The sequence below is a fragment of the Euprymna scolopes genome, chromosome 8 (assembly GCF_053919585.1).
Source record: "Euprymna scolopes isolate OS-2025 chromosome 8, ASM5391958v1, whole genome shotgun sequence".
Lineage (NCBI taxonomy): Eukaryota > Metazoa > Mollusca > Cephalopoda > Sepiida > Sepiolidae > Euprymna > Euprymna scolopes.
The window spans coordinates 102,837,276-102,864,018 of NC_136489.1; the positions used below are offsets into that span (position 1 = coordinate 102,837,276).

Consider the following 26,743-nt stretch of genomic DNA (forward strand, 5'->3'; position numbering starts at 1 on the left):
AAGGTGTAGTATCTGTTCTGATACTACACTTCATTGGTTTTGTTCTCACTTAGTGAAAGAGAAAATCTTTCTAGATTAAGGAAAGTTTTATTCCAATCCAGAGTTCCCCATTTTTGGGGAGCTGAATTTTCTCCACATTACCCCCCCCCCAAAAAAAAACCCTGACCTTCTGTCTGACTTTGCTCTCATGAGAAAGCAAATTAAATAGGAACAGTTTTGTTTTACAATAATAAAGAGAACATTATTTTAAAAAAGGTACAAATTGTTACAATTTGAATTTCTAACAAGTTATATAAACAAAATAAATCGATTAAAAAGAAAAGTTGGTTTTATTTAAAGCATATTTAAGTGACAATGACAATTATTTTTATGAGATAAAAAAAAAAAGAAGACATTTTTCTTAATCTGTGCCTAACACAGATCCCATGAACAGACCTGCTTTCCCAGAACTGCCCACCTGTGGAACACTGTTCTGCTGACCTGCTTCCCGGTTGAATACAACATAGTAGCCTTCAAATCTAGTATAAACAAGTTCTTCTTGAGCCATGCCCATAAATAATTAAATTCTATCCAATTTAGATGATTAATGATTACTACACTACCATCTTAGATTCATTAACCCTTATCTTTTGGCCTTGATAAGTAGTGATTCCCAATTAAAAAAAAAAACATTAAAGTGACAATGGTAATTATTTTTATGAGATAAAAAAAAGACATTTTTTTCCTTATATTGTTAACAGTAAATTATACAGATGAATAAAGCAACCATGGAATTTCAATAACAGCTGCTAATACAGATAATTACTTGAGAAAGAATAGGTTTCAGTTGATATCACGTTTGCGTTACAGACTTCACAGCTCTGCATGTAGGGCAATCTTTTACGACTACTAGCTTTCTAGAAAACATAGCTCTTCTATTAGACACTGCCGATTAATAGTTCACAAAGCTTAAAAATAGACTTAATTATTTGAAAAACTTCTTTTTATTCCAAACGCATGTGTAAACAATAAATGGTTATATTGAAGCAGTTGGCTTCCAAATTATATTAAACAATTTTGTCCGATTTTCGAAACGATGACAACACAAATTAATCTCTCATATTAATTTATCTTATTTTTTGCAGATTTCTTTTCTTGTTTTAAACATCAATCAATTATTTAACAAATAATAAAAATCAAAGTGTTTATCAAAAATTATTACCACCCAGATTAGGGTTAATGGTAGGATATGTTTGTTTTGTAAGAAACAAAGTCAAACAAACGAAAATCAAACAATATGGTGGATTCATCTGCCTATCAGTACTTGAAAAAAAAAAAAAAAAGAATTAGACTAAACTAGTTGATAAAATTTGTGAGCCACCATCTTCAATATAACCCCAAAACAATTAAAATAAACACTTTACTCTTTTTTTTGGTCAAAAATTATTCAATGATTCTTTTTAAAAATTGAGTTGCAAACTAGTACGATTCTTACCTGATCGTGAATGGCTTGATAGCAGGATTGATTGGAGTAACTGTGATGTTTAAATACTGAACAGTTGACAGTGTAGTGTCGTAAGATAAATCATGTTCTTCTGTACCCGACAGGGTCAGATCAATATCGTTCTGATGAGCCACATAGACATGATAAGTAGAGGTCATCATTACCCAAGAATCGGTGACGATTACTTGCCTACTGTGGGGACCAGAGGTAAACTTGTCTATTCGTCGGAATTCTTGATTGATAGAATCTGCCACGTCCTTCCAGGTGCTTCCCTCCGCAGCAAGGTACCCAAGATGCTTGACAATCGGATGATGTTCCCAGTGATTTAAAGACCAATAGTAAAAGATTGAGATTGTCGTGATTGGGCAGAGAAAGGCAAAACAAAGATAAATTTTCCACTCTGCTTGCAGGTCATCCCAGTCGAAAATATTTTCTTGTTGGAGGCAACACCCAAAGCCAATGTAGTAGCCTAAAAGAGGAACAAAGAGGCTCAATTTATTAAACAATGTGTTTATTTACCTCCCCCCTCCAGGAGGTAAGACACAAGGTGAAGTGTGAGTTTTGATTAAAGTGTTTCTGTGGAATGAATGCGATTTGAACTTGGCACGCCCAGGTTGTCAGTCCATGTTGTTAACCACTTAGCCAACATCATTTCTGATGTGAGCAAAAAAGCTAAAATCAAGACAAATTTCTTGTGTGTATGTGTGTGAAAAGGAGCAGCATAAAAAAAATTATAATCAACTTAAGACAAAAACAGAGTTCACATATGAGAGGAAGGAGACAGGAAACCATTCTCTAATGAAACAAGTCATTTTTTTTTTGTTTCTTTAAAGAATGGTTTCCTGTCTTCTTTCTTCTCATTTGTGAACTCTGCTTTTCTCTTAAGATGATTTTATTTTTTTGATTAAAATTTTCGGGGAGAATCTAGGCAAGAAGAGAAGAAGAAAAAAAGATAAAATGCCAGACAGAATGTAAAAAGAGAAATGAAAACTAGCGATTTGACAAAAAAAAAAATGAAGAATTCATAACCATGGGAGGCTTAATTTAAGTGAAAATTTGTTTTTCTCAAGATTAGAAAGAATGCAAAATTCTGTTAAAAAGCAAAGAACTCACATCCTTGCTAGATTTAAAAAAATCTTTTTTTTATGAAAATGCTCCTAACAAGGCATGAAGACATTTGATGTAAGGAGTTAAAAAATAAAATTAAAATAAATAAATAATAAATAAATAACTTCAAAGTAAAAAAAAACAAAAAAACTAGCCAAGTACGAGACAAATTCCAATTCAGAAAACAACAATTCTTCCCTTTTTGCCAGAAACATACTTATGAAATGAGAGGACACTAAAAAAGCATACGGCGCCAGTGTTACAACAAGGCTATTGAAAGTAAAACCAAGGTCTACTTTCTACTCTTCTTACCTGCAAGATGCATCTAATGATATTTTAATACCTGATCAGTACAATGGTTGAATGTGATTAATAAAAAAAATTATTTTACAGAAATATTGCTTTTTTTTTTTTTTTTTTTTTTATAAAATAAATTTGGTGCGACTGCACTATATATACTATAATGACATTCGAAAAAAAAAAATTTTTTTTTATACCCCCCCCCCCAAAAAAAAACAATGGTATCCACTAATTTTTTGTTTCAATTTCAACTAAAAGCAATGATATCTACTTAATTGTCATGCCAGAAGTACTTATATATTATCGCATTATTTAAAAAAAACATGAGTTTTGAATCTTTATTGTGAAAAAACAATCACCATATTCCTTTAGGAAGACATGACATAATTACAAGGGAAATAACTTTAGTTATACTAAAAACAAGGCAAAATGCACAATTTATTAAAATAAAATAAAAAATTCCAATAATTACATAACATTTACCTCCCTTGCAAATTCTCCAGTGTTTTTTAGAGAAGTATTTTATTTCCACTAATTTTTGTCCAAAAATTTTTTTCTTTAATAATTTTTTTTTCACCTTATTGTTTTTCATAATTTTTGGACATATTCATTGCTGTAACATTAAGTAGAGACCATTAATTTGCCTTGGAATTTAATACTAAACATTCTGAATTTCGCTGATATAGTGTAATTTCATTTGTAGTTAATTGAAAAATGGGTGAAAAATGACCTGTTACTTTTAGCGCCTCTAAAACCAAACTGCTGACCGCCCCCCCCCCTCGAAGGCTTGAACCTTTGTTTTTCTCCCATCAAAATGGATGGCTCTTTCCTTGAGGAAGTTCCTTATTTTGCTAAGCTCATAGAACTGATTTTCATTCCAGATCTAGAAGGGAAGAAATATTCAATCTGTTACCAAGGTTGCTGAAAAAATCAATCCTCCACCTGTATAAGAGTAAAATACATCTTATAACAGAGTACTGCTACCATATTTAAGAAAATGCTGCTCAGAACACCATTTCTTGTCTTGACAGAGTATAAAATTGACTTAGTAATCTAGTGAGGAATGATCTCTTCTCTAAATCTTTTCTCACAAAAGAAAGAGATGTTGCTATTTTTTTTAATCTCTTTACTCTATTGTTATTTCCAAAGAAGTTTTTTGATTGAGTTCCGATCTCTGGTTCTTACTTATAAGACATTCACAGCAAGAACTCGTTTTTCTAACAGAACTGAAAAAAAAAAAACCCCAAAAAAACCCCCCAAAAAACTTCTTTTTACATGTGTCTCTAGAATTTCTTACAAAAACTTCCAATCCGTAGAAAAAAAAAGAAACTTAATTTTCAATCTGTGACAAAAAAAATAAAATAAAATAAATAAATAAATAAATAGAGCTTCCAATCCATGGAAAAAAATAAAACTTCCAATTTGTGGAAAAAAATGAAGGTTTCAAATTGTGAAAAAAACAAAAAACAAAAATAACTTTCAAACTGTGGAAAAATAAAGCTTTAATATGTGAAATACATTATCATTGCTTACCTTCAAACTACAACATGGCCATCTTCAAATTCAATGTCAACAAATACTTATCAAAATTTGTTCCAAATATATATGTAATCAAACTTAACCATAATACTCTTCATCATTAACCATTATCATTGATTAGCTTTTGCCTTTGATAAGTAGCAACTCATTAAATTAAAAAAAAATTAAACAGAATTAATTAAAGAAAACAAAAATTTTCTTCTTATCCTGACTATGAGAAGGCAAATGTTATTTTCATCAGTAAAGTTCTTATTAAATTATCTCCCCACAAGGACAGAGTCAGACACAAGGTCGGTTTTTAATGTCGGGAACTCACCAAAAGAAAACACTTTGGAATCGGACAAAAAATAAAAATGGTTTCAATCTAGAAGGATTTCTTTAGGACAACTTATGAAATGTAATAGAACAGATATTACACTTTAATCCTAGTTAAATAAAACAGATCAGCAGCTTTACCCAGCATTATCTAGAACTCTAAATATTTGGAATTTCCTCATTTATGGAACAGATAGTACAAGAACTGTTCCAACAAATCCACCCCCACCAAAAAAACATATAGTATATATAGAAAGAGCTGGATAAGCTAAGAAAGATTCTTTTTAAATTTTTAAAATCCAATTAAAATCAAGGAAGTTATGACTATTTTTATGCCTTGCATGTTTGGATATTTTCCCCTCTTTAAGACCATATGCGTTTTGTCACATTTTTTGCACTACTTTTTCAGTAAAAATGCTATATCTTTGTTAAAACACAAGACTAAGCAATGAAATTTGCCATATAACTGTATTTTTGTGCAAGGAATCTGAATATGCTGCTGAAAATCTCCAGAAATGAATGGTTTCCAAATAATCTGCAGTAAATTCACATAAATATGCTGCGATTGCTTAAAAATGCCATGTATTCATTAGAAGAAAAGTTAGAGAACTCAAAGTTTAGTTGTAATGCATTTTTATGTGCCAAAATCGAAATCTAGGATTGGTTAAAAATGAATATATTGCAATATTTCTTTGGTATTATTGTAGATTAATACTTTCTGCTACCCCTCCCCATCTGACCACCTCTCCAAAATATGTGATTCTACCTTTATAGACAATTGCATGTGAACAACTTGAAAAACTTTAATAAAAGATAAACAAAAATTATTTTAGAATTTAATGTAAAATGATTTCCCATTTTGTATCATTTGAGTGCTTTAGGGCAGTTACCCCCCTCCTTTTCCTATGATAGATAAATCCTGGGTGTTTTTTTTTGTTTGTTTTCTAAAAGGCGATTATGCATGGTTTTAAGAGGGTCTTTGTGCAATTATGATAAGGTAGGGAGGTTGTCATTCTGACTTTAGGTTAATGATAGGGCTAAGGAAAATTATGTGTGAACATCCTGAAGACTTGATAGAAACAAAACAATTTTAGAATTTAGAGTGGGGGTTGGTTTCACATAAATGTAAAATAATTCACCATTTCAAGACGATCCTAGCGTTTTAGGACAGTTGACCAATTTATTTTTTTGGGGGTGGGTGGGAAATTGATTATGTGCACTTTTCTTCAAACGTTTTTATGCTTTTTTTTACGTTTATATGAGCTCACAGGGGAAGTTTGTTTAGTGGGGATCTCTGCCACTTGTACTTAGCGTTATTGTTAAGGCTAAAGGTTTTAGGAGGAGGCTTGCCACTCGTACCTAGGATTAGACATAGAATTAAGCGTTTTTTTTGAAGAGGGTGTTTGATACCCATTGTGAAACTTTACAAGAATTATGACAAACAGACAAAAATAAATGTTATTTAAAAAAGTGACCTCCCTCTAACAGAAAACATGATGCTTGGAAAAATATCAAGTATTTAAATTCTATTTTAATATAAAAAAAGAAACAAGTTTTTGCTAAAGCTGACAAGTTGTTAAAAAATTTGAATTAATGTTATTTTGATTTTTAATTACATTTTATGTCCTTTCCTACCATTGTTATTTTTTAACTGAGCACCTCCTACAAATGTTTAAATATTGATTATTAAAAAAATTTTTTCTTTTAATAATTGGGTAGATTAGTTTCCATTTGATAATAATTCACTGAAAACATTTTTTAAAGGACGAAAATTAGAAGTGTGTTACTGTTCGTAATCGTACATGTGAACCAAAACATCATATTTCACATTTTCGCTTGTTAAAATATTTTTTAATTTACTACTACCCAATTTTTTTAAATATTTGTATGGTTGATAACAAAATAGCTCTAACATGTAAGAATTTTTTTTATAACCAGATTTTCAATTTAAAAAATTCGATTTGGAATAAAAATAAACAACAAAAACAAACGTCTGTTTACACCATGTTATCGCTGCTGCTGCTGATACAGCTACTATCACTAATACTACAGAAGTCTTGATTCAAATTCATAACGATTTTTTCGGATATTATGTTTTTAAATTGCTACGTACCACTAGGGAAAACACTGTCCAATCATCTTTTTAACGAATAAACATAGTAAAAAGATTGTTTTATTTAATAGTGAGTGTCTGAAGAAATTTTTTTTCAAAATTTTCAATACTCACCATTTTGAAATCTTTTTTTAACACAACAAAAAAACGAGTGGTGAAATGAATTTTGGACACTCAAAATTATTAAAAATGACATCTCTTTTGGCTAATTTCCAAATTTCATTAAAAAATTCTTTACAGAAACACGGTATGAATGTTTAGAAATCGGGGGTGGGGGGGTCGTTACAAAAACTTACCGTAAATGCTGTTTTATGATGCTCACATTTTTATCACTTTATTTGCTTAAAACTCTAAAAATATATAATGTATGTTATTATTTACTAATTCATTTGAAAGTATATTCATTTCTGAACAAAACGGTGGTATTTTGAAGACTTAAAGTGCTTTGGTTTTTAAAATATGACTATTTTAGCAGAAACCCCTTGAAATCTGTGATTATCCAAAGCGTTTCAACGGCCATGTGTATTGCTAAATAAATACATTTTATATTTTTATATATAAACATGTATTATTCGCTCCTTTTATATAAGTGTTCAATTTCAGCATGACAGTAACCTCAGCCAAGATAATTCTCTGGAGAGAATTAATGATGTGTAAGATTGGTCAAGCAAATGACGCATCAACCTCTTCAATGAAGATGATATGCCTACCATTTACAACTGGGAAGCTGGTAGTGCTGTACAAGGACAAAAAATTATTTTCAAGAGATGTTCTCATGGCGCAGACACATCAAGTCACACTCTCTGGCAATTTTACCAGAGTGTCATTGTTCAGTCTTTTTCTATTCTATTAACTATCTACATTCTGACCCATTTGCCAAAACACCATTTCTTTATCTGGTCAAAAGACCTAAAGGCCCCTGTGCCAGATAGGTTTGTGTCTGTGTTACATTCATGATGATTGCTAAGTATTTAATTAACTTCTCCAAGAGGTTAAACATAAGATCAGGCAAGATTAAAAAAGATTGAGCAGTCCCATTAGCATTTCTTGATAGGGCTGCTCCAGGCAGTTAAAAAATAAACTAGCCCCCCCCCTTCTTAAAGCCTGGGAAGGTGTACTTTCTATCATAGAATTGCACAGGACCATACTTCAGATTGAAAAAGAACAAGCCATCATCAAAAACATCAGACACTTTGCCAGTCTAATTTTGGCACGGTATGTATAACTGTTAAATAGATATTTTTATTGTCAAAGTTTTGCTTGACAATAAAGTCTTAATACATGTCTTAATGTTTGCAGTCTTACCGTGAAAGTGTGAGACACCATTCTTACCATGCCAAGGATTCATTCTTGCAAATCAGTTCGACTGAAGACAGACAGACCATTGTGATTGATTGTGGCCTGTCATGCTAAGGTATGGTTCTGGGTAGTCCTAAGAGGTCCACCCTCCTCTCTTTGAGATGAGTAAGTTTGTTTACCGCCTGAAGCACTCTAACCAGGGAATATCGCCGGGGCTGCCCAGGTGCTTTTTGCAGAGCCAGAGTGCTTCTCCTTTAGAGGCACTAACTCTACTTACCCTCCGACCACTTATCATATCTCCTGTGGTGGGAAGTAAATAATCAGTCTAGATATGTGGATACCATTAAGTAGTGCATCATGATGTGACTGCTGATAGCAATCCTGCATAATGGTAACCTGCGATGATGGAGAAATTACTTAGTGTGTGTGTAGGGGGGGGTGATATAAGTCACTGATTATTCTGGGCATATTATTTTGCTTGTTAACAATAGCCCCCCGCCCTCTTCCTTACTAGCAAAACAACTGCCATTTCACTTTTTGCCATCATTTTTTTTGGCACTTCTTAGCAAACCTTTATCTCTGCCAGTTTTTGATATTTACTGTTAGCAGAAAAAAGTGGTGTTGACGTGGAACACACAGTTGACAACAGTGAAAGCAGGTGATTGTGCAACTGAAGTGGTGGAGGGGTTGGTGGGTGGTATTCACCAGCTGTGAATAATGTAGAGTGAAGTAGGAATAAGTACACAAAGACTGATGACATAAAAAATCTGTTGCACTATCTTATTATGTTGGAAGAGAAGCACACACTATGCAAAACGTCAATACTTAGAAAATTAAAGTTCAGGACAAAGGCGAAAACAACAACCAATAAAAATATCTTATCGTTGTGTTTGAGGCACACATAAACAGTAATACTCGTCTTTGGCTTATAGACTTTAATTTTAGTGAGAAATTATTTCCCAATTGATATTCTGGTGTTTCTACAGAATTTGAACTGAACCAAATAAAATCGATATTTTCTGATCTAAACCTAAAACTTAATGTTATTTTTAGGTTAGCTTAGGTAGGGTGTGGGGTGTGGACTAAAGCAAAAAACAATATTATGTACTTAATTAGCATGTCGAAAATAGTAATATATCAAAAAATTATGAAAATCCATCAAGTAGAATAATTACTAATGTTTTTAGTAAAAAAAAAAAAAAATGTCTCGCTATAGGCAACAAATATTGCAGCCATGACACAAGTAATCTAAAATATTACTTTCAAAGTCATGTACCCTGTGTGTAGCCTCTTACTGCTTATTCTATAACGTCTAAGAAAAATGCGATTTTACCCAAATTTTTCATAAAAATTACTTTTAACTAGGAATAAATTTCTACTCAATGATTTTTCTTAATTTTTGGATATATTACTATTTTCAGCAAGACAATTAATACATAATATTGTTTTTGCTTAAAACAACATATTCATAAAAAATCAATCTGTTGACTGTATCTTAACAAGTACTAACAAAACAAATACTTGTGCATTTTATTTTTTGAGGACAATTTCTGTTTTCATTTTTGAAGACTTCCACTCAGAACAGTGTGCAATTCAAGTTCTTAAAGTTGTCAAAAAATGACTTAAAAATTATACATTTTAATGATTTTCATTTATTACGTATTTGTAAATAAAAAATTTTTTTTTCTTATAGTTATCAATTTTCTTAGAGATATTGTTCATTAAAATTTGTTTGAAAAAGAAATCATTCATTTTCGTATAATGACTACTTTCATTCAAATTCAAAGTACCTAGTTTGTGCTAAAACAAACATTTCGAAAACATCATCCTACAAGCATACCATTTATATAGAAGAAAACATTTAGAAAGAACATTAAAGTTCATCATCTTTAAAAAAAAACAAAAAAAAATAAAATAAAAACAAATCAAAAACATTTGTGCTTTCTTTTTAGATAATACGATTTGATTTTTGTTATGCAAATTTGTTACTATATAGAACCCCCCCCCTTTTTAAATTCTTACTATGGCGATGCTGTTGCAGTTATTCACCCAGTTTAAGTAAATTCATGTTATTAATAAACTGCCATTTTGTTTTGCAGAATAACTGGCGTATTGTTTAAATTTTGATGCCTAGATATGGCTTGGACAGGAAAAAAAAAACGTGCATTTATTGTGGAAAATTTTCTCATCAACGGAGAATCTGTAACTGCAACCTTAAGGTTTCAGAAACCATTTCCAACTAAGAAGACACGAGCAAAATTTTTGCTACTGGTCAGAAAGTAACCCAAGAGAGCTTCATGAAAGGCCTTTTCATAGTGAGAAAGTAACAGTGTGGTGTGCAGGTGCGAATTTTGGAGTTTGGGGTCCTTATTTTTTGGAGGAAGAGGAAAAACGGTTTCAGTTACCTCAGCTCGTTATGTGCAGATGCTGCAAAACTTTTTGATGCTAAAACTCAAGAATCTTGGAAAAAATGCAACGGTATGTTTCAACAAGATGGAGCAACTGCCCATACGGCAAAAAATCAATGGATGTTTTGCAAGGATTTTTTCTAGCACATTTGATTTCTTTACATCCTGATATCGGATGCCCAGTATGTTCGCCTGACCTTGTGATTATTTTCTGCAGGGTTATGTTAAGAGTGAGGTGTTCAAGCACTGACCAACAACCATTGATGCATTGAAAGCTGCCATTTGCAAAACAATAAATGAAATTCCAAGAGAAATGACTAAGAGGGCGCTGGAAAATTTTAGGACATGCTTACAGCAATTTATTGCAGTTCAAGGGGGGGGGGGCATCTTAAAGACATTATTCTTAAAAAATAGTTTGCACAAAATGGTAATCATATAGCATTGTTAAGTATGTAATAAAATTTTTATAAAGGATTTTCTTGTCTATTTTTTTGAAAAGTGGAATGTGGGAGGTTTTTTTTTTGCCCCACCCTATATATATACAAATATTTGAAATTGACTTTTAATGATTAAACAATTTATTGTTTAGTTAATTAATGATGCTGGTCAAATATTAGTAAAAAATAAAAAAAATGTTAATGTTTAAAACCACACACACATTCTTCCTTAACCTGATACATATGGACAGTGCTATATTTTTTTTAGGATTTTCAAGTTGAATTCAATTTTTACGGTATCTTTTGTTTAAATTGTTAAGTATAGAAAAGTTACAAAACACCCTCCCCTCCCTATGTTAAGTTATCTAAAAATGGCTTTCTAAATAATAACATTGTTATTTCAGTGCGATAACAGATACAAAAGTACCAAAAAAAAAAAAAAAAATCAATCAAGACTGGTATTCTGGTAATTGGGTATAGCACTGTAGCTTAACTTTCAAATACATCAACAGAAGACGCCTGCATAGCTCAATTGAAATATGGAAGCACAAAATGGAAACAATACCTCCGCTTTTCTTTAAAACTGCTTACTTATATATTTGGGCAAAATATTAAGACATTTTGCGTTAATATATTTATGTTTTAAAATATATTTATTTACAAAAACATGAAAAAACAATGATTGGGTTGCAAAATATTGTTTTTAATACATAAACTATTTTATAAGTTTACATTTATTTATTTTTGGCAAACTATTTAGATATTTTAAAAATATATTTATTTACAAAGACATGAAAAAATAAACAATGAACGTATCACATTTTTTTACAGTTACAAAATGGTGAATGTGCAAGAGAAAAATAGTTTAACAGTTGTATGAATAATCTAATAAGAATTCAAAACAATATTTCGCATTTTTATAAATAAATATATTTTCAAAATTTCTAGATAAATGAAACAAACACTTTTTAAAAAAAAAAAAGCCTTTTTAAGCTGCACGAGTATTGAATTATGGCCACATATCGGTCAGCATGACGATGTTATTTACAGTTATCATTTGCCTCTTCCATTTTGTATTTAGGTTGGAAGTTTGTTTGGAGTTTCATTGTGTATGCTTGAGAATAAAGTCTCTTTGTTCCTTCAAACAGTTTCGTGTGATATACTTTTGTTTACTGGCATGGTGGCAGTGGTTTATTTACCCTCATTCGCTATTTCGAAGGAGTAAAAGGGAAAAAAGAATGAATATTTTTTCTTTGAATAAGGAGTATATTACCCACCAACTAATTGGGCGATCGCCTGAAGAGATTATCATGATGAGACTGGACTATCAAAGCGTCTTTTATCCATATATACCAGTTGTTCAAGTGTATCTCAGTATATCTGCATGTGCCTCTAAGCAGTGCCTGGGAAATAATCAGATTATCTCTTTTAAGGCATAGAGAAATAATCTTGTATGTTCTCTGTATCTTGATAGTATAGCAACTATTCCCTATTCCTTGAAATAAACTGGGAAAAAGAAGTCATGTGTTCATCCAGACCGAGGCTACACAAATGATGGTATGGAAGTACCTGATGTCAACAGACTCACTGCTATCCAAAAAAATAATATTGTGGAAATGATGTGTGAAGTGACAGGTGGCAAATTACTGCCCCAGCATATCATAGAGTGCCATTGTTAAAAACTCCACGTCATTAATAAATGTTTGGCAAACCATGAGACAACATTATGGCTTCCAGACTAATGGCTTTCACTTCCTGGACTTTGATTCCATAAGGCTTGAATCAGACAAACACCCAGAAGGGTTATTTCAGAGACTTGCAGCCTTCATTCACAACTCCCTACTAAACAGACACCAATATACGGCATCATGACAATGTTTCTACAGAAGACGAAGAAGTCACTTCTACATTAGAGAATTTAATAGTTCTCACTTGGTTACACCTACTTCATCCAATCCTTCTTAAATTAGTCGAGCAACATTATGGGATGCAGTTGAGATCAGGCACACTGAATTAAGCCAGAGATCTCCCTTACATTAGAGTAGTTGGGAAATGAGGCGTCTTTGAGTCGGACATTTTCTACTCCACTTCGATATACTCAAGCATAGAAGACTTGTCCACTGTGTAGTCAGACTAAGAGACCCACCACAAACTATTTCTATGAGTGCATCTACCTTCCTGAATCAGACCATAGATATCTGACCAAGGCTTGCCAGATCCTTTACATCTTTGATGTTGAGGAATCCCTTGTCACGAGACCTTAAACAATTTACATATAGAGGATGAAAATATGACAACCTCACGGTGAGTGAAAACCTAACAATCTCTCTACATTGACTTGTTCTCAAATCATCATCCAGTATGGATCACTGTGAACAGTAGTGCCATTGGAATATGATTCAACACTCAAGCATCTGGGCACTAAAATCACAAAATCTTCCCAGTCTGCCAGACAAGTAGACGGATAATCTCCCCTCAATGTGGTTGGAGAGACCAGGCTTAGTCTGGAGAGAGGATACACAATGTGCTTCTTTAAAGGCCTGGTTATTGAGGATCTCAGATAATTGGTGGTGTCCTATTCATGCACACTAATGACCTGTCAGTGAGACCTGCTAGGTTTGAGATATGGATTGGTGACACACAATTCAGGTATTGCGCTACTACATCCTCTCCTGACACAAGACTGATCAGACGTGCTTATGTTTTGCATGTCCCAGCCCAACAAACCACAGTGTGACCGGGTGAGTACTTGGAACTCTCCATGCCCGATGATGAGGCTGACAAATTTGGCATTGAGCCTCGTTGGGATTCAGGCCACGTAGTAGGAGTTAAACCATAGCTGCTACACATAATCACAAGGACTGTAGGAGGCAGAGTGCGTCTTGTCAACAACAATAATGAATCACAATAAATACGTAGATCACAACACATCTGCCAAGCTATATCCACATTTATTCCAACAACAACATCTGGTATGGTGATTACTTACCTAACTTCAAGCAAATACTATGACAACATTGTAGTGAACAAACATTTTGGCCCATATCTGATTCAGTCAGAACATCATCCTGTTATCCTCACTGATAGCAAGGCCTGTGATCAAGCTTACGAAAATCTCTGTGCAGGCCAGTTCTCAACCAGCCCCAGATTAACGTCGTTTCTGTCAACTGTCTGCCGTTTCCAGGCTTCTGTCCAACATCTTGTGAGCAGAGCGAACTTGCCTGTTGATTTTGTCAACCATAATGCTCCTGAGTACAGGCATCCAACATGTCAGGTCTTCTCCTTTTTGTAGCTGCAGGAGGAGGCTGCCGTGTTTAAATAATGGAGATAATTAAGGGATTCTTGAATCTCCCAGCCATTCCATAGGGAAAGAAATTCAAAATAAGTGCTCAGACCTTAGACGAACACAAGCACATCTGATGCAAGGAACTCGCCCTTCAAAGCAACTAAATGGCATTAAGGATGTGAAAAGATACCGTCAGACCATCACATTAGCCCGGAATGGTCTTTTAGTTGTTTGTCGAAAGGATTCTCTTCTCCCACAATGGGATGCAAATATTGTCCCATGGCATGACCTACATGCCTTACTGACGGAGCTGCATATTAAACTGGGACACTCTACAAAAAACCAGATACAACACGTAGTGAGCTGGTATTTCTATGCCTTGGACCTGGCTTATGCTGTGAACAAAATTGTATCCTCATATCACCAGTTGGCTTCACTGAGCAGCTCCCCACTTGTAGCTGTTCCTCAGTCCTGTGAAGACATACATTTGGGCTTAGGTTCGCTGCTGATATCATCAAAAAGAATAGACAACTGATTTTTATCTTACAGGAGTACGTCAGTTCTTATTAGTGTTGGGACGATTCCTAATTTTTATACGATTCCGATTCCAGGAAAATATTGATTAACGATTCCGATACCAAGAACGATTCCGATTCCTAGGGTATTATTGTTTTGAAATATACCAGGTAGTTTTATACTTATGGTCGGTAGTTCCCAAATATGTTCCCTAACTTTGGAAGAGATATTTTATGTCTATACCGTCGTGTTTTGGTTTAAATGAAATTATTATATAGTAAACTAAACGGAAAAATTAGCAAAATTTATTTTAGAGAAAATTTATTTTACTTAATTGGAATACAGAAAAAAAAAACTCAAAGAAAATAGAATTTATCCTTTAGAGAAAAAAACAAATAAAATAGAATTTATATAACAGAACAAAAACAAGAAAATTAGAGAATAAATACACACGATTCATTATTTTGGTCCTCATAATTAACAGATTTAATGAATTAAATAAAAAAAATATAGCGGAAGAGAAAGAAAATATATACTAATTAAATATAAAAAAGATAAATATTTAATTTAATAATTTATAAATGAACGTGCGTAATGAAAAAAAAAACAATATACCACGTGACATGGTGCCGTAGATACAAAATAACCTTTCCAAAGTTAATGACCATATATGAGAAATACCATTAATCGAAAGTTTTTGTGTTTTATACCAAAAGGTAGGTATAGCGAAAAGTTACAATTAAAGGAATTTCAAAAACGATTTTTTGTTTGGCTATTGATAGTTGTATTTGTGACGGCAGTTCTTCAGACCTCCATAATTCACAAGGAGTAGTTAACACCTATTATTTTTTCTTACTTTTTCATTGTTTTTACACGTTGTTTCTAACGTGAAGAATAAGTTTAGCCAAACTAATTTTGAAATAGGGTATATCACAGGAACACATATAAAAATGATACCACTATAAAAAACAAATGAAATACTAGATAAAATTGAGCAAACATAATTACAAAAATTACAGAAAAAGATAAAAAAAAAATGGTGAAGTTTGTTGAGTGAAATGAATTATTGAAAGAAAATTAATTGAACTAATAGAAATGTTAAATAAAAAAATGTCACATTTCAATATTTTTTTAATAATTAAATTCTCAGGGTTGTCGAAATTAAAAATTAAGTGATTTTTTTTTATTAGACTTCTTTCGAAGCTTGTTACCTTGAAACATACATTTAAAACCCTGTTTTTTTAAAATAAATTGAAAAATAAACGCAATTAAAAAAATTTAATTGATAATTGAAACTTTAAAAACATATTAAACATTGAAAAATTACTTATCTCACAAATTAATGTCCAATAAAGTATATCCAGTCTTCATACAGGAATTCGGTTATAATAAATATATCTTTCCCAAACTTAAAAATTAAATCTTTTTTTTTTTTTTTTGAGAGAGAGAGAGAGAGAGAGTGCTTTAAAATCGCCGGGGAGTGCCGCCTAAAATTTTAAAGAAGTAAATTTTAGGAGTTTAGTGCTTTCAAAGACGGTTATCATAATTTATTATCATTTAATTTCCTTTTTTTCCTCTCCCCCACACCTTTCCACGTGGTTCAGTAGTTAACCAGTGCTCCTGTTGCAGTCAGTCAGCTATCTTTACCTAAGTTTTAATTTCTAGTTAAAAGACTTTTTCATGAATAGAATCAGCATTTTTAAAAATTATTTTTTTAGTTGTATATATTGTATTTACTCTTTGAAGTTAAGGAGGGTTAAAAAAATTGGTGACACCTAGATGGTGACGTAGGCAAAAAAAGAAAAGAAAAAGACACTGCGATTTCGACCCTCACTAATAAAACTGCTCTGAGTGACTAGTTGGTAATTTTTTGTTCCTTTTCTTTTTTATTTTGCTCCTCCAATTTATTTGGATGCTTCATAGTTAAATGTTTTAACATGTTAGTTGTGGTCATGTTAGATGGTTTTATTCCTCGCGATATTTTAATTTGACAGACTTTGCAAATGGCTTTCGACTCATCATCTTCATCAACTTCAAAACGTTTCCATGCAAGACTTTTTTTAGACTTTGGGCCATATTAGAAAATTCAGTTTATCTGTAAACAAATAATTTACTATTAAATTTTGTTTTATAGCTAGTCACTTATTTGGATAATTAATTGAAAATAATCCGCTAAAAAAGACAAAAAGAAAAAAATATAAAGGGATGGGGTGGTAAATTGTACCAACCGGTAGTTAACAAAAAAACTTATAGAATTTAATTTTTGAAACCAATGTATAAAAGTTTACATAATGAAATGCAAATATGCATTTTCTTTTGAATTTTTTTTTTGGTTGACTGTGTTCAATTCACACATGGTTGATGCGGTTCAATATTGCTAAACTATAAGTCTTAAGTAAAATTCTATTTATAAATACTTTTTAAACTGAAATTATTTAATTAATTGTAAATATTATTTAGACATAAAAATTAATTGATTACAAAAACTTTTAAAGATATATATATTAATTTCTTTTTCGTTCGGCAAAAAACTGCGCAAAACACTTTTAATTTTCAATTTAAAATTCTAGAAAAAAGATTATATTATTCTGCTTTTAATATAATCAAATTCAGGGTTTTATCTTTCTGGAGAAAAAAAAAAAAAAAAATAATGGATTTTATTTCAATGAAATTAAAAAAAAAAACTTGACTGAATTGAATTAATTACCCTTAAATTAACGAAGGGGTTATTTAATAACTTTAGGTTTGGAAGAGATTGGTATGGGGTCGATTATTTTGAAACTTCAAAAGAAGCCGACTACTGTCAAAACTTTGCGAAATAATACAACGTGATCAATTTCATTTTAGAGATATTTCTTTCAAAAGCCTTCTTTTAAAAAAAGAAAAAAAAAGTATATTGTTCTATTAAACCTTTTACTGTTTAAATAATTTGACTTTGCTCGTTTTATTTTAAGAAAATATAAGTTGAAAAAGCATTTTCATTCAGTATTAGAAGATTAGTCAGTAAAAAAAAACAATCGCCAAAAAGATAAGCGTATTTTTTTTAATTTTACTCGCAATGTAGAGCCCTGCATACTTCTTTTCAAGTTAACTCTTTTGTTGTTTTGATTACAATAGATCTGAATGAATGAACCTTGTAAGGGAGGGGCACTAAGCATTGCCCTGTTAATAATGAATTTCTTTGGTTTCTTTTTATAACATGCTACATTTCTCTCTTGCGGTTAGAAATATCAGGACATTTTTTTCTTTTTTTCAACATCAAACTAAAAGAATCGTAATGAAGGAATCGGAAAATTAAGGTATTTTTTTACGATGCGATTCCGATACCTCCCAAAATACACGATTCTTACGATTAACGATTCCGATTCATCGTCCCACCACTAGTTCTTATACTGTTGCACTCCTGATTCCAAATGAGCAGGGGGACACATTGCTGGAGGCTATTCTAAAGATATGTTTGCCCATCAGAGCCATCATTAATCCACCAGCAGTCATAAGGACAAACCTCCCCCTTCCCCAGCTTCAAATTCCTAAAAAAACAATGGGTTTCTGTTCACTCACCATATCTTAATAGAGATAGGTAACCCTAAAAACCTCAATCGTAATCCTGTTGCTGAAAAGGCCATCCAAGATGTCCAGTGAGAGCTTCTCAAGTTGGACCCAGCTGGTTTGCAAATCTCTACAGTCTTGCTCTCTATAGCAGGTTGCATGTTGAATTGTAGGTTTGGATCACTCAGATTGTCCTCCAGAGAGATCTTGTATCACTGTCGGACGAATTTACTAATGAACGCATCCACTTCAATGATATAAATCTTATAGAAGAGCAGCATCATAGGCACATGGCCAACCATGCTTACAGTGAGCAGTCTAAGGCTCCCAACCGCTCACGTAAGTCACAGTGACCTATCAAAAAATAAAGGACGTAAGCGATAGTTTTATCCAAGCAAGAGGAGTGGATGTACATTCGAAAGTTTGCTGGTTTCCAATTAAAGGCCAGTACATACAAGGTCCACAAAAATGATTGCTTCAGAGTTTCTTCTCGTCCAGGTAACAGCCCGAAGTTTAAGCTTGAACATCCAGATGACAATGACAAGGAAGACAGCAAACTGGCCTTGCATACCAATCCCTCCATCCCTGAGATGATTAGCAGCGTAATCAGCAACAAGAGTTTACCACTAAGCAACCAGCCAACCCCCTATTGTGACCGAGGAAAAGATTCCAATCAACTCCTTCAATGGAACAGACAACACACCCCATCCCCCAAACATAGGGCAAAACCATTCTACCTGGAAGACAATGTTACTAATTTTTCGTGACTGACTCTATAGGCCCTTATTTTGAGAAAAGAGAAAAGAGAAAAGAAAAAAAAAAAAAAATTATGACAACTGATTTTTATCAGCCAAGGGAGATAACTCAGCATGACAGTGTTATCTACAGTTGTCGTCTGCCTCTTCCATTTTTTGTTTAAGTTAGAAGTTTGTTTTGAGTTTCGTTCTGTATGCTTGAGAATAAAGTTTCTTTGTTACTTCAAACGGTTTCATGTGATATAGTCTTTACTGGCGTTGGAACACAATCCAGCACATTCATTGTTTATATATATATATATATATATATATATATATATATATATATTTCTGTAAAATATATATTTTTTAAAATATCTAAAGCAGTCTACCAAAATATATAACATTAACTTAAACATAGTTATTAAAAAAAAAATGCAATAAAAAATAAGAATAAAAATAAGCAGTTTTGGAGAAAAGTGGAGGTATTGTTTCCATTTTGTGCTTTCATATCTCAATTGATCTATGCGATCACCCTCTAGCGATGTGTTTGAAAGTGAGGATTCTAAATAATGACGCTATTATTTCAGCACAAATACCCTTAACCTTACGATAGGTACGTGCAAAATGAATGGCCGATGCTCAAAATGTATAAACATTTTGATCCCTCCCTTTTACTTAAAATTTCACCAAAAATCAGAAAATTAACCAATTTTAACGAAATTTTCAGTATTTATCAAATAATGATCACGGAATATAATGAACACATTATTTTTATTTGAATCTTAGTGGAAATATATTATTTTGTTTAAACAAAAAACACCTTTACTAAAGTTATGGTTTTCAGTAGTAAAAAAAAAAAAAAAAAAAATTATTTTTGCTTTTTTTTTTAATGAAAATAAATCATCATAACTTAAAACAATAAAAAAAAAAAATTTTTTTCATGAACATTTCGGTAAAAAAGCCCCTAAATAAGTATTAATGAATTTGATATAACTCAAAGAAAAATTAATTTTGTGAACTACCTGTATTATCATTGAATTAAACATTGTTTATTTAATATTTCACACAAAAAAGTTATAATTGCAAAAAATATTTCTACTTTTCTTTTTTTTTTTTTTACATTACATGTTTTGCATAATTTTTATATGTAAGATTCTAATATTTTCCTTGCTTGAATGAACGTGAAACTTTTGGCATAACAATTTTATACAATCTTGAAAAATAATTTTATTTTAAAATTTAAAAGCAGAAACACAAAAATAGTTAAATTATAAAAATGGTAAAAATTTTATAAACGTTCACGATAGGAATGCACGGCACGGCTGGGAGAGAAAAAAGAAAACCAATACTCCTTTCCTCCCTTTAACTAGCTAACGTCATTTTCAGACAGCCTTTTGATTTTCTGGGCTTCCGTAGAATCCACGCTTACACGATTTCGTTTGTTTATGCTTAAGCAAAGCTAGAATCTCTCGCTTTTGGAGGTTAATTAAGCCATCTTTTTTTTGTACAAATAAGGTGGCGTATTTTTATTTAAGTCAATATTTTAGGACTTTACAAATTATCTTTGAAAAAGACCCAGAAAACTAATATTTATCGGGTTTGTATTACTGTACACATAGATTCGAAAAAGTTGTCAAAAAAACAAATATATAACAAATAAATGTTATCAAAGGCAAGATAAGTTATTTTTCTACCAAACTGGATATATTTTTTGTGTTTTTATTCAATATAACATATTTGTTCAGCTCGAAAAACATGCAGTGTTTACCGATGTATTGGAAAATTCAAAATGGCGGCCGACTCTCTCTTAAACACGGTAAGTTCGGGAAAAGGTGTTATAAATAATAAACTAGACAAAATACTATTAAAATAACACCGAATATATGTCAACCTTTGTCTCGGTAATATATATTGAGAGAATTTCTAACAGTATTTTGTCTAGTTTATTATTTATAACACCTTTTCCCGAACTTACTGTGTTTAAGAGAGAGTCGGCCGCCATTTTGAATTTTCCAATATATCGGTAAACACTGCATGTTTTTCGAGCTGAATAAACATGTTAAATTGAATAAAAACACGTGAATTATATCCAGTTTGGTAGAAAAGTAACTTATCTTGCCTTTGATAACATTTATTTGTTATATATTTGTTTTTTTGACAACTTTTTCGAATCTATGTGTACAGTAATACAAACCCCATTTTTCATTATAACTTTTTTCTCCTCACGTGTACAAATATTTTTTCCTTTTGGAAATTAACTTCGGGCTTTATTCTTTCAAATACAATTAAAAAGTAGTCGGAAACCTATAAAAAAATTATGATAAACCGGCTTTCAAAACTATGTTGTCCTATTTTTTCTTTTTTTTTTTTTTTTTATTATTGCCCGTACCTACTTAAGTGAGGGTGGAAATACCATAAATAAATGAATAAATTGATAAAAGCAGAAAAAGACGTGAGCAAAATTCAATTTCACCGAAAAGTAATATTTCGCGTTTTTCACAAACAATTTTTTTCTTTAAATATAAGATTTTCAAATTTTTCAAATGTTCTCATTTATTTAAACAATTTATTGTAAATCGCTAACATTTTGCATATTACACGAGGCAAATAATTTAAGTAGTGATTTATAAGAGAAGATAACTCTAACCAAATCTTTTGCCGCTCGGCAATTTACAATCTAAGAAAGAAAAAAAAAAAATGTGTACATCACATCACATAAAATTAAAATCGTATTTGCTGTTTATAATCGAGGATTAATACTCGAAGAATTACATAATATTTATCGATAATTCGTTTTGTTTATTAGTCAGTCTCACTCTCATTAAAAAAAACAAAACAAAAAAAAACAATTCATAAACACGAGAGAGAGAGAGAGAGAGAGAGAGAGAGAGAGAGAGAGAGAGAAAAGGGAAAGTATTTCTAATTATTACCTAATGGAATGAGAGAATGCACAACTAATGTGACGGAGGTTCTTCGAATGTGATAAAGCACGAAAAACATTTCTTGGCTGCCCAAATATGTAGAGAAGAGATTTTGAACGGTGATACCCGCCGACACCAACTCAGTAGGCGGGGAGACAACACATATGCAGAAAAATCCATAGAGCAAAGTGTAGAACATGTAGGCCGTAGTCTCGGACCCGTCCATGTCATATTCCTTTGAAAACAAAAATTAGATTGAACTGACGAGGTGTCCTCTTTTCTTTTACCTTTTTTAATTTGCAGAAACTTTACGGTGTAAAATCGGTGAAAATGACAAATGTGTCCCAAATATAATTTATGAACTCAAAGGAAAGTAACTCTGTATTTTTGTCTGAGTGAGATATGAGTAGTCTCCCATGTATTAAAATAGTTGAGTGGCATAATGATTAGAATGTTTGCTAATAAGCCGAGAAACCGAGAAACGATCGAGGCTTAGCAACGACTGAAAAATATGGTACTTGCTAAGAATTATAAGAAGGGTATTTCGGGGAAAGTGGTGATGGCCATCGCCTACATCTCGGTAAAGTAGTAACGAATAAAAAGGGACGCTTTGGGTCGCCCTCAACTACGGTCTCAGTCTCTCTCTCTCTCCCTCTCTCTCTCTCTCTCTCTCTCTCTCTCTCTCTCTCTATATATATATATATATATATATATATATATATATATTGATAGCATGAACTAAAAATTAATATTTTTTCAAAACTGCTTCATACATAAGTAAAGCTTTTATAAAGGCTCCTCAAAATATATGTTGTTATGAAATCCAACCCCATCCTCCCTACTCTCCTGACCTTGCACCCTCCGACTTTCACCTCTTCCTAGCGATGAAGTTGTTTTTGAAAGGAAAGTGTTTTCTAGATGATGCAGCCTTGATTTATGAAGTCACGTCGTGGCTGGAGGACCAACCTGGGGTGTTCTACAAAAATGGTCTCCAGAGCTGCTTCAAACGATGAGAGAAATGCATAACTCTGGGTGGTTCCTGTGTAGAGAAAGACTAATAACTGCCAAGTTTCGTTGCTCTACTGCTATGGGAAGTGTCAAGCGCATTACTTATTGCACGCCCCTCGTGTGTATATATATATATATATATATATATATATATATATATATATATATATATATATATATATATATATATATATATATATATAGTGTTTCCTTTTCAGATTAAATATGTTTTTAACTCATTTCAAAGTGTTTTTAACATATTTTATTAACTGTTTGCTCATATATATAAATATATATATATATATATATATATATATATATATATATATATATATATATATATATATATATATGCTTTGTTCCGTATAAAGCTCTTACACTTAAAATTTCCTACAGCAACTACGTGATTTTTTTTAACACATTTTCTCTTTCTCTGTGTGTGTGTGTATATATATATATATATATATATATATATATATATATATATATATATATATACCTTTGCCACAAATGACGCAAAGAAATTAATTATACTCTGCCAGTGATTGCAGCAATATTATAGAAACTTGTTGAATAGTAATTCCATTTTTCAAATATAAAGTATTATTATCGCTACTGATGACCTAAGAAAAAATAACCTACTCATGACTTTTTATTTTGAGTGTTGGATTTCTTTATGAAATCATTTCAAGTAGTGAGGGTTGCCTGACTTGCTATTTACTTTCCTATTTCTTCTCACCATTTCAAACAATTTCTTCTACTTTTACTCACAAACTTTTCTGCGAGTTGATTAATATTTATTTATATACAAATAAATACACATGTGTTTATTAAAGAGTGATATACACATATATAATATAAGAATGAGAGTTCATATAGAAACGTTATTTTCATTTGAATTAAATAAAATATGCATCAAGTGCGCTTGAAAGCTAAATATAATGTAATATTAGGAAAATAAACAAATATTTTACTTGTTTGAAATTTATCACAAATATATTTCAGACGTATACTCCATCTTCAGTGTGTTGTTTCTTTTTTTTTCTTTTCTTCCTTGCCATGTTGTAAATTTGGAGAAAGAAGTTTGTAAAGAGCCGCACTTTGTTTCCAAATTTACAACATGGCAAGGAAGAAAAAAAGAAAAGAAAAACAAAAACAGCACACTGAAGATGGAGGATAATATATTTGTGATAAATTGCAAACAAGTAAAATATTTGTTTATTTTCCTAATATGTATTTTGCTTTCAAGCGCACTTGGTGCGTATTTTATTTTATTCAAATTAAAACAACGTTTCTATATGAACTCTCATTCTTTGACGTTATTCTTGCGTGGCCAACGCACAGTTCAAACATTTCAAAACACGACTGCTAGAAACAACGTGCGGCTCTTTACAAACTTCTTTCTCCAAATTTATAATCAGGAGTAAAGGTCAGAGCCACAAGCTTGTCAAAATATGAAGACTTCCCAAGATGAGAACCATTCACTTCCATTGATGCCGACAGAGATCAGAGCATTCATGATGACGATGATGATTATGATGATAGAAGCTCGGTTTTAGATGCATTAAAATGAACCAGCCACTCTTTTCCACATTGCACTTGTGCTCAAGATCATTCATGGCCTTTGAAATGCTGCCATAAATGGTAGTGTCATCAGCATAAATGTCTATGAAAGAATGTAATTTGGGAGACCATTGATGAAGATTAGGAAGAGAGTTAGGCCCAGAATGGAACCCTGAAGGATACCAACTTTAATACTGTGAGCTTCTGATTTATACTCATTAACCACTACTTTTATAAACCTATTAGAGAGAAATGAAAGAGAATAATTAAGAAGACATTTCCAGATATACTGTAGCTAGAGACCTTGTGAAGTAGATCTTTATGCTATACCCTATCAAAGGCTTTTGATATGTCAAGAGCAATTGCCCTAGAAACGAAGCCCCCATTAAAAGATTTGCTAATCCGATGAGATATAACAGTTAGCACACATCTGCTTCAGATCTAGCAGAACGGAATAAATATTGCATGTCACTGAGAATTTTTTTTTTGAGGTAGTGTATCACTTCTTTATTTAACAAAAATTCCAACAACTTACTCATGACGCACATGCCAACATAACCAAAAAATTTAAAACCAAAATCTAGCAGTAAAAAAACAATGCCTTCCCTACCCTCAAACCACAAGAACGAACCAACATAATTTATAAGTTCAATCATAACACCTTGCACTGATGATTCCTGAAAGGATAAAACACGAGTGTTTGTAGGTATTTAAAAATTATTATAGTAATATATATATATATATATATATATATATATATATATATATATATATATATATATATATATATATACATAAATGACACCTTTTTTGGCAATATTTTATAAGTTCGAAATTTCAATGATTATTGATGAGAATTTAACAAATGAAAGCTCGTTGAAAAGCTAATAACCTGAATTATGTAGTGGGCTATGTGACATATGCCCTTAAGGTCGTACATTAAGGGGATCATCCATCACCCAGAGCCTATTTTTGGCACTTTTTTTACAGCCATAAAATGTTTCGGTCATAGTCATTTATTTTCCTAGTTTTGCATATGAATTACAAAATATCTGATATTCCTCCAAAACCTCTGGCCTTGATGAAGGGGAGACTAAAACTTGCTGCTATGGTTTTAAATGATCTGAAATAGCAGCAAAGGCAGACTTCATTCCAAATATTTCTCATATGTTATATCTCCCCTCTTTGGTTTTCATACATAAAGTAAATTTCCCAGTGTATCATGTTGCTAAACATAAACCAACCCAAACTTTGCAATGGCACAAGGCTTACAGTAAAAAAAACTAAATGAACAACAACATCATAGAAGCAACAATCTTTCACAGGTGAAGATATCTTCATTCCACGCATTCGTATGATTTCACCGGATATGCCATTTCACTTTAGGAAATTGCACTTTCCAATTCGATTGTCGTTTGTAATCATCATCAACAAAGCTCAAGGAACAATCTGTACAATTGTGTGGCTTACAGCTACACACAGACTGTTTCTCACATGGACAATTTATGTTGCGTGTTCATGAGTCAGCAAACCAGAAAATCTCTATATCAGCTTAGAAAATGGAGCAACAAAAGATTGTGTACCCACACATACTGAGAAATTACGCCTATAAGAAACATGCATTTTGGAAGTTTTTCCATTTCACCAAATTGAGCCACAGAAATACGTGACAGAGTACAGTTATATTTTTTGATCTATAGATATTCAACCCTTATGTTTTGCCCTTACATGTTGTACCTACATTTTATTACTATTTACCATACTATTCTATTCCTTCATTCTCGTTTCATGTCTAAATGTCATTAAGACAGTTTTTACTATATTTGCATTTCGAATAATTCTGGCCCTTCTCCTCTTCTGATGAGAAACATTTACCTTAAAATTCCCATGGCCTAAAGGTTTTATTTTTCTTAAATTTCCTCTTAACTTTTCATTATTGTTCTGATGATATAATAAAGTTTTATATAACTTTTATTCCTCATCTTTCATTTAATATTATTGGTTGCTCCTCTCAATTATTTATCTTGATAAGTTTAGCTTTGTTAAAGATTTACTCTTTGATAACTTAATTGTATTATATATATATATATATATATATATATATATATATATATATATATATATATATATATAAATATATATACATATATATATATATATAT

The 26,743-nt window shown here is 31.8% G+C and overlaps 1 protein-coding gene across 1 annotated transcript in view; it reads right to left on the reverse strand.

Annotated features, from left to right (window-relative positions):
* The window catches only part of LOC145283686 (E3 ubiquitin-protein ligase TM129-like), a 34,629-nt gene extending 12,271 nt beyond the window's left edge, over positions 1-22,358 (reverse strand). The window contains exons 1-2 of the mRNA XM_080132713.1: positions 22,020-22,358; positions 1,475-1,952 (exon numbers count right to left, since the gene is read on the reverse strand). Of these exons, the coding sequence (XP_079988839.1) occupies positions 1,475-1,952; positions 22,020-22,236 (695 nt within the window). The 5' untranslated portion in view covers positions 22,237-22,358. The remainder of the gene's footprint in view (positions 1-1,474; positions 1,953-22,019) is intronic.
* Between the last annotated feature and the right edge of the window lie 4,385 nt (positions 22,359-26,743).